Source organism: Macrobrachium nipponense, chromosome 1 (genome assembly GCF_015104395.2).
Source record: "Macrobrachium nipponense isolate FS-2020 chromosome 1, ASM1510439v2, whole genome shotgun sequence".
Classification (NCBI taxonomy): Eukaryota; Metazoa; Arthropoda; class Malacostraca; order Decapoda; family Palaemonidae; genus Macrobrachium; species Macrobrachium nipponense.
In genome coordinates this window covers 80141975-80152415 of record NC_087200.1, presented here as the reverse complement: position 1 = coordinate 80152415, position 10441 = coordinate 80141975, and the positions used below count along the sequence as shown (strand labels likewise).

The window sequence follows — 10441 nt, the reverse complement described above, 5'->3', positions numbered from 1 at the left end:
GTGTTGAGGGGTAAGTGCCGAGGGTAAGCCAGCATGTTTACTTAAGTGAAGCCTCTATTCAGATGATAATTATACCGATTCATTTTCTGCTGTTTAAGCTGCTTAATGTCTACTATTTTGCTATTTATACGTATTGATGCGAATTATATGATGCTCTCGATACGTAATAAGCCGGGATCATATTTTACTCCGTATATGTATCATTACGAACTTTACTGAAATCTAGATACGTATTAACATTAAATGTGGGCTATGGATACCTATTGATACAAACTATATTGCACTGTAGATACACATCATACAAACTCAATTGGCGTCTTGGTACATAATTATGCGAACTATATTGTCACAGGATACATGTTAATACGAACTATATTATACTCTAGATATGAATCACTACGAACTATTGCGTTCTAGATTCATGTAAAATCAGTCTATATTTGTTCTAGATATTTATCAGTACGATCTATATTTGGTTTTTATTTGGATACGTATGAAAACAGATTATATTGTGCTCAAAATAGATATTGATATGAAGTGTATTCTAAAATTTTAAAGTTTAGGGCCATTGTTTCGTTCCTCTTGCTTCCACTTTCATATTCCCCGTTATCTGGTTAATCAGAATATTTTCATTGACCTCGTCATTTTAGATTATACTGTTGTGAAGAGCAAAGATGCTGCTAAAATAGCAGCAAAACGGGGAAAGAGATAGATAATGGTATTATCAGTTAAATCTTTGAGTAAATGTAAATACTACTGTTCCCTTTACAAGGGAATCAAATACCACAGAATTCATTCGCTTTTGGCGTCATCATCGCCACCGAGTGAATGATTCAATCCCTCTCTCAATAAAATTGCGCTATGAGGACAAAAGCTTTGATGTTAGTGTAATTAGCTGTGCACCCGAGGAGAGGTAACGTCAGACTCCCAACGTGTGACCCCTATCATAATCTTGTACATTTCAATATACATCATACGCATCAGGATTATGGTCGAATTAATTTTGAGTTGGTAACAGCTATCCTTTGAAAATAAGCTTTGACCATCCTTATCATATTATAATATATATATATATATATATATATATATATATATATATATATATATATATAATATATATATATATATATAATTAAAAACAATAGTTATCTATAGGTCAATATAAATGGAGACCATAAATTGACCTATTGTAGTACCGTTTTCCGAAAATATTTTTGTATGAGATTGTTAGCATCACGCTCTGCCTCAGTGATGTTCAACGGTTATGTATCGACCGAGTTTGGTGACCCGACGATCAGATAGGTGGTTTGGTAAATATGACTAGGCAATACTAAATTTATGTCTGCATATACTATGTGGAACTGAGTTTATTCGATATATATTGTATTTGTGGAAAGAAAAGAGACGTTCGGCCAAGCAGAAAAAATATACGGACAGACAGGCAGAGAGACAGAGGGTAACTGTTTAACAAAGGATTTGAATATCAGCAATCCAAGCAAAATTAAAGGACGTGACTGGCAATGATGTTCTATATCTTATATTAATCTTCAGAACAAAACCATAAATAGACAACTGTTAACGGTATATCGTTCAAGAATGTCATGGAAGTAGGAGAAACGGAATTTGATATATTTTCTGACATATGTTAATTATGATGTTTTTAAACTGCTGTGAGATGAACTTCTATAACCAAATTTCCTTAACATTTAATAAACATTCATAAATTTCTTTGTAGACAACGAAAAGCAAGGTCTTAATCGAAGAAACGTACTTCCATGACTGACATTTGGTATCGTCTTTCCAGTGATTAGAGATCACATTCTGGTATTAAATGAATTACTGATATAGATTCAGTTATACTGAAAACGAACCCAAAGGGGGGGGGGGGCGCCTGGAACCCAGGTTTAACTTTGGACCTGGACCCACATCCGTAGTTACACTCAACCCCACACAAATCACCCAAAGCTTCATCTGTTGTTGGATCGATACCGAAGTTGAAGCACTGTTGCTGGATTTAGCTCTTGTGAAAGCTCATTGTCAGCTGGGTCAAGTTTCATCATATTATACTGAGCGTTTGTGTTCTAATCACTGTTAACTAGCACAACGTCCTTGGAATAAAACTGCCATTGTGCTTCAATTTTCGTAAGATCATTACACAAGAAGTCAGGTTCCATAGCTAAGAATCTAAAAGATTTTATACATTTTCAAAGTATAAGATAAGGTTTATTTAACCGAAAGTTAATTATGTAATTTTGAATTGATTGCCGTTGTATTTTACAGGAGATGTTTTTATTTTTTCAAGGTAGAAAATATAAGAAAAGAAAATTTAATTAATTATAATTTCAAGTTATGCTTAGAATTTCGGTCGACAGTGGTTTTATGAAATAAGTGGTTTGCAATTAACCATTACCTTCAGAGAAACATTATTTCTTTTTGTTTAGAGCCTTTTCATTTTCTTCCTAGATTAAACCAGCGTAATTTGATATTATTCACAAATTTCAGTTGCATGAAAAAATGAGGCAAAGCAAATATGGAAATTTTCTATCTTATGTTTTTGTCCTTTTGTTGTAATGATATCTAGGAAAATGAAATAATTAAACTATATTTTGGTGAATTTTCTTCTTTAGATGATATACATTTGATAACAATAGAATATATATTATATGTATGCCAGGACTGTATGATCAAACTTTTTATATATTTATAATCTACTCTGTGACTCCTTCCTCTTCCACTCACAAACCGCCCTTCGCTTTCCAGCTCTTAGACATGAAACTGACCGCTCAAGTACCGACGACTACTTACGGAGGCGCTGAGAGCACCAACCCATCTCTACTCCATCAGTGCCAGTCTCCGCTGGCCCTCTCTCCAAGCTACAGCAGCCATGGCCACGTTTCGCCAACATTCGGCCACGCACCTACCCCTCCACCATATTCGCCAAAACAGCCCTACGACGCCCATAGGTCCAGCAGAAGTTCTCAGGAGCTTTATAATCCGACGTACGAGGAAATTTCCACTGGTAAGTCTTGCTGCAAGTTGAATAATTTTTTTAAAGTTGCTTTATGGTATATTCAAGGTAGGTATATATTAAATTTGTTAGCTTTTTCAGGTACCATTTCCCACTAAATTATTCCAACCGCTTTAAATATTAGGGATGACTGATTAGATTGTCAAGTTACACAGTTTCATTTTTATGTAATTCTACTAAATGCATGTTTAAATAGATGTTCTGCCTTTATTAAATTGTAACCAAATAAAAGAAATTTCGGTAACTTAGAATTTGAGGTCAGAATCTCAGTATCGATCTGCGGTGAATGAAAAATCCTCAACTTGGAGGAATTCACAGAAATCTCCGTGACATCACATCTCATTAGTGTGGAGGGTGTTGTATTGTTCTGACTGAAGAGGAGACGGTGTTTAGAAACTTTTGTGAATTATGCTCCTATTCCTCGAACTTGTTGTTGAATTGCTTTAATCCTGACACTGCACTTACGTTATTTCTTCCAAGAAACTCAAGTTCCCTAAACATTCTCAGAAAGAAATCATATTTTTAGAAGTCTCCATTATCATAATCATTAAAGATTCATTGCTTAGAATGCATTATATCTAGCTAATTCCGAAGGATCAAGTCACAAATAAAAGATTACCATTGTAAGCCTCGATTTGTTTAATAGAAGACAGTTGCATTGTAAGGTAACTTCATTTTAGGAAACGATTGTTATTACAGTTGGTACATATATCCCCAAAACAGTCCTTTTTTTACAGAACAGTATTTTTAGGGATATTACATCTCTCGTTAGACGGCTAAGAAACAGTAAGAATGCAAAAAGAGACAGAATTTCAGTATTTCGATGAGGAAAGAAAAGCGAGGCAGATCAGAGAGGACTTTGGAGTTTGCAGTTTCCATCAAGAACTGAACAGTGTGCAGGGAAGAAGAGATCGCATTTGTGTAAGCAATTCTGGGAGAGAGAGATGTGAAGTAATATCATCGGAACAAAAAGTTAGGTAATGACCTCCATATGATCATGAATTGAGATATATATAGACTGAGAGGAAGAATGGTCTTAACCCAACTCTGTCCAGCAAACACAAACAGGGGATAATACCTGAACAAGCAAAGTCACATTTCACCAATAAGAAAAGGTCTTGTACTTAGCCGGTGGAGCTGTTGTAATTATAAGGGTGCATATGACATTGTCTGTGTGGCAAATCCATAATGTATTTCTTTGAATAGATAAGTAATTGTGAATACATATATATAGATATCTTTGATTATAAACAAACATCTTCAGTACGTTCACAAATATTTGGGTCTCTATGTTAGATATATATATATATATATATATATATATATATATATATATATATATATATATTATATATATATATAGTATATATATATATATATATATATATATATATATATATATATGATATATATAATACTAAATATCATAGTATATATATAGATATATATATATATCTATATAACTGTTAAATATTTTGCAAGTTGACAGAATTACACCTAATAAAATGAGCTCATTAAAATGCCAAAAAGTAGAAAGTTAATGCTATACATGTCAGAGAACAACTGCCTCCCTCTACAGGCAGATACTGAATAAAATATGAGTTACAGAAAAATGGTATCTATACCAAGAGTTCCAGAGGCCAGCCACTACATCACTCCAGTTGACAGCTTCTTAATCATAACCCCTGTTTGGAGGAAGATTTTATGTATAACATCTGAGTCTCAGCTCGTTTTGAGAGGCTCATTATATTTCTTTGTTTAATCAGTGCTGATTATACCATCTGGCTTTTGAACCGACAATTGCTGCTATAAATTGTATGACAAATTCCAGTTTATTGTGATTATGGTTATTTAATGGCTTAAAATGTAAATCACTCCCCCAGAGGTTAATGAAACATACATGTTCAGTAAAGTATGGCCAACAGAGCTCAGCTCTTTTTAACCACAAAAATAACCGTAATCACAAAATAAACTGGAATTTGTCACAATTTTCAGTAGTGATTGTCATTTCAAAAGCCAGATGGTAGAATCAGATGGTAGAAATACAATGAACCTCTCAAAAGGAGCTGGGAATGCAGATACTATAGATAAAATCTTCCTCCAACAAGCGATTAAGAACATTAAGAAGCTGTCAACTGGAGTGACATAGGGGCTGACATCTGGAACTCTTGTTATAAACACCACTTTTCTGTAACCCGTGATTCATTCTTTATCTGCCTGTAGAGGGAGACAGTTGCTCTCTGAAATATATAACATTAACTTTTTACCTTTTGTCATTTATCATTTATATGGCCTCATTTTATTAGATTATATATATATATATGTATATATATATTATATAATAGATAGATAGATATATATATAGATATATCTATATATATATATATATATATATATATGTATATAATATTATATATATGTGTATATATATATATATATATATATATATATATATATATATATATATATATATATGTATGTATGTATGTGAGTGTATATACACTTATTTTTCATGAAGATTTAATGTGATACTTTACTTCACTGCAAGAACAGAAAATGAGGAATGTTGTTTTAAATTTTAGTTGAAATTCATAAAACTTTCCTTTAATTTCCTGTTTTCATTGTGAATTAATGTATATTGATATATCCACCAATCTATCTACGATATCTATCTATATATTTACCTATTCACTTATATATATATATATATATATATATATATATATATATATATATATATATATATATATATATATACATGCATACATATACGTATATGTGCGAGTGTATTCTCCATTTTCCTAACTTTGAGAAATTCTATAAGAAACTTCTTCTTCTATAGTGGAATTTGATCAAACTGGAGAAGTTAAGAGGTTGTGACTGTTTCAACAACACGCGTCTGATATATATTGTTGATGTGTAATATGATATTCAAGTATATGAATTCACAAGCACTTATTAGTTTAAGTGCGTGCACAGACATATGATCATATACACTTTAAAGAATTCGGTTGTTTTATTCAAATGGCCTGTTTTTTTTATTAACTTTCTCTAATTTGTTTTCAGGAAGTGACACTACATCTGTTAGTAGTGCCAGCGTTAGCTCTGACGGAACAGAGATTCCGCAGCCTCGCGAGAGGATAATGGAAGGGCCAGGACCTCCAGGTGGATGGTCTGCCCCAGGTACTTGCACCTGTTCTGGGAGTCGACGGCCCTCTCAAGGTCGGCGAGGGGTAAGAGGAGGTCGAGCGAGAAAGGCTCGCGCATCCAGCAGTGCCACCAGTACGGGCACGACGGAAGGGAGCGAGTACCACGAAGCTCTGGTGTCACACTTGGTGCCCTCCCACACCATGAAGGCCGCCTCGGCTGGTGTGCGACACGCAGCTCTTCCCTATACCATACAGGGCACCAGCGATGGAAGAACGTCTACATCATCTTCTTCGGACTTGCCTGTTGATCGCTGCGTTGCCCCTCGAGAGCCTCGTTACTACGTAGGCATTCCTCCTCCTGTTATTCGGAGTCCCGCTACTCCAGAGGGACCTGGAAGAGGTCCTCCTGGCCTCCATTTTGCTGGAGACTCGGTTGAAGGTTCATCTGGAACGTCCACCTGCGGAGGAGATAGGCCATCCCCGACAGAGAGAGGTTTACCTCCATTGCCCTCTCGTAGTGACCGATATCGAATTTATTTTACGACCGACAGACGCCGCGGGGTGGAAGTAGCACCTTTGTCCTCGACGACTCGAACTCTTGACCCCTCCGGCAGAAAGCGACAGAAGAGACACGATGCAACAAGCGCTCTTGAGAGTGAACCTCTATATCACGAATTGTAGAGGAATAAATATTTCGATAATCCCGAGTTGTAGTAGTTGCAAAAGTATAATCCGAAATATGAGTAGACAGTCCTGTTTACCTGAGGCGCAGTAGACGAAAAAAATAATAAGAATGTAGATATTTCTTGTATATTGTTCTTCATCACTCAATCTGTAGCTCTTTAACTGTCATTACACGACCTTTTGTACAACTGCACAAACTATATATAATATATAAATACATATATTCCTGTTCCACGCTACACTCGTCCCTCTTGATGCTGTATTGCAGGAACCGCCAGTTGTGATAACCCTTTGTCCTAAGAGAAGAGGAGCAAGAAGCACTGGAATCCTGCAGATTTATTTTGTATATTGTGGATTTGCTCCGCAAATAAATGATGGTAAAAAGTAAGTTTCATCCTCGATAAAATGCAAATGTATCCAGTGAGTCTAGTTGATAGTAATCAAGTATATACAGCAGCCCTCCTAGAAGCACCTCGTGAGCAAAGCCCTAGAATACATTGTTATCTGTAGAATTCAGATACCAAGTTACTGTATCTATCCCCAGGAATCCTGTGTTAGAGACCAACTTAATCAAAAATTACAGCCAAAGTTACATTGTGCATATTATATCAACTCACTCCCACATTCAGTATAATTTCACACTAGTGTTTCTCTGAAGTTCAACGACCTGTTGACAGACTGACTAGCGCATCTTCCCCCAACCTTGTCTGAATTCCTTCAAAGCTCAAATCTCACTAGATAAACAGTTTACTGAGGTATATTTTGGACAAGTACTGTTTGCTGCTGAAATCTGTTGTATCCATTTGAGTCTTGCTTCTAGAACAACCCAGTATCACATCTAAATTCAAAGTACTGTACATTTTCGTGTGATATAGAATTATTATTTCTTCGTATTAGATGATGGTCACCTTAGAATCAGTAATCATACGACAATCAAAAGTTGTGAATACTCCAAAGACCTACTAGAAAATAAGTCAATATATTTAAATGCGAAGATGAAGCAGTGCCGCTAATTTTACTCTGAAATGTTGAACCCGGCAGTTGGAAGTTTCAGTTCTATCTAACACCTTCAAGATGAAGAGTGTCTGCCCTTCATCCGATGAAAATCAACACATTGTGATCATTTTCTATAGGGATTCACGCACTCACTCATTTATACCAAAACTTTTCACTGAATTTTGGCAAACTGCTCTAAGGCTAGAAATGCCTTTAGAATATGAATCGGCCGTTGTGGTTTGAAGCGTTAGCAGTTTTCTTCGTCGTTTTTGCAGTTATGAAATTAAAAATTTCGTTCAAAAACTTCTTACTTCTGCACGGACCATCTGTTTAATGTGAAAAGAAAGTAATGACTGAGGCATTGTAATGATAAGAGAACTCAGAGAAAAGAGAATCTGATTGCGTACTAACCGCCGTTGTCAGCATGTGGCTCTGTCTCTTTGTGCCATCTCTACGAAAAGTTACTCAAGTGATTCTTGTCCTTTCAGTAATGACTGGTGATTAGAAAATCGAAGTTTCGAAGTAATGTCGCGACAGATAATGTCAGCACATGAGAGATCGAGGCGGCTATTCTCAAAAGATAAAAAGTTAACTTACTGACAAGACGTTGAAGCAACTTGTCGCTTCTCCAGTTAGTGAAAGCGGAATTGTCATTCTTCTTTGGCCATTAATTTAAAGCCATCTCGTTCATATGTAAGAATTTATTTTTATCCCAAAAACTGTCACAAAAATATTTTTTTCGATCTGTATATGCTTATGTGCGATATAATTTTTGCATTTGGAACTTTATGCTTAATTTCAATGAACGTTCTATATTTTTGCTTTATGGCTAAGTGTTACAGTCGTGTTTTATTATGAGCATAAGACATTTAGTATAATGATGACTATAATTTTGCTGTAGGGTGAAAAGAATGGCTGAGGCTAAAAATGATCAAATGAATCGTCCAAGGAATGCAATATATTAAATGGTTGTTAAATTAAGAATTCCGCTTTTTTTCTTTCAGTTCTCTTGCCGGGTAACGGACGAAAGTGATTTGTAGAAGAGGACCCGTTTGAGCATAATTTTGTAACGAGAAACAAAAAGAGAATATAAAGAATGGAACATGTGCGGTGATGTGGTTGTTTCCAGAAAGCAGTGTAGAGAGGCGAAAACAAAATTATTCTTTGGATATAATGGAAAGAAGTACTTTTGAGAATATGGTTGCAATGCCGCAGTGACCTCTTGACTTCTCAATTGCTTCCTGCATCTTGGATACGCTTTCCAGTGCAAGAAGTTAATCCGAAGCGGAAGTAAATAAGGCATGCGCGTTAACATATCCAAGAGGAAATTGAAAAGGTCAGCGGTCGTTATGGAGATTAAAAATACATCTATCTGATGAATGTGACCTGCAGATTCTATATATGAAAATCATCATCGGTTTCAGAACTGGTAAAGGTTAAGACTCCTGCTACACTTGTGGTGTGTCTTTGACCGAAGATAGGGGTTAAGGTCAAACTCATCCAGAAATACTCCTGAATGGGTTCTCTGCTGCTTATCATCATCATGATAAGTTTGGCAAATCCCTTCATGTTACTGGCTTATTAGGTTAATACGCAAAGGAGCAAGATCTTTCTTTTATTCTATGTTGTTCTTACTTCAGGTCTGTTCGATATTCTGATTTACGGTTTTTTGATGAAAACGAAAAGAACAGTAAAAGATAATTTTTTGGGGGTTTACAAGGGCATTGTATATATATATATATATATATATATATATATATATATATATATATATATATATATATATATACATATATATATATAGTATATATATATTATATATATATATGTATATATATATATATATATATATATATATATAATATTATATGATATATATATCCATATATTGTATGCATTTATATTTATATATATACATATATTTAATAATATATATATATATATATTTATAAATATATATGATATATAACATATCACATATATTATATATATATATATATATCATATATAATATATATATACACTCATATACATCTATATAATATATATATATATATATATATATATATATACTATATATATCGTTTTGAATTGTCAGTATCCTGCTCTCCAAACTTTATTGGGTACGTTCTCTAATCTGAGAACCAGGTATCCTCAGGAGAAATAAATGGAGAAAAATCACCTGGAGTCCGATGTCTCCATCTTTGGTCTTCTTGTTAACGTAACCTCCTGTTCGTTTAAGTTCTCCTGTTTGCCTAATGACCGCCAGTCAGGTTTTTCTCAGGGGAAACATCTTGTTACCCTTCCCTTAAATCTAAGAGGAATTACTACAATTGATGAATATCGGAGATGGACGGAGGCGAAGGACTCAGGGATGGTATGGATTGATCTTAGATAAGCTGCTGCTGTAAGAGAGAGAAACTATATTATTACACATAAGTGGAAAAGCTTCTCGTTACTAATTCATAAAACAGTTTGTTATTTCGTCTCATGCGAACGTTCTTCGTTGTCTTACTTTGTAACACATATTTGTTATTCCGCTTGGGAAGAAAAGAGAACGTATTTAGACGGCTTTTATTAAATA

The 10441-nt window shown here is 34.6% G+C and overlaps 1 protein-coding gene across 3 annotated transcripts in view; it reads left to right on the top strand.

Moving 5' to 3' along the window:
* The window catches only part of LOC135219405 (uncharacterized), a 494243-nt gene extending 484655 nt beyond the window's left edge, over positions 1 to 9588 (top strand). For all 3 annotated transcript variants that reach the window (XM_064256158.1, XM_064256156.1, XM_064256157.1), the window contains 2 exons: positions 2761 to 3019; positions 6095 to 9588. In XM_064256158.1, the coding sequence (XP_064112228.1) occupies positions 2761 to 3019; positions 6095 to 6858 (1023 nt within the window). In that variant the 3' untranslated portion in view covers positions 6859 to 9588. The remainder of the gene's footprint in view (positions 1 to 2760; positions 3020 to 6094) is intronic.
* Positions 9589 to 10441: the final 853 nt, after the last annotated feature.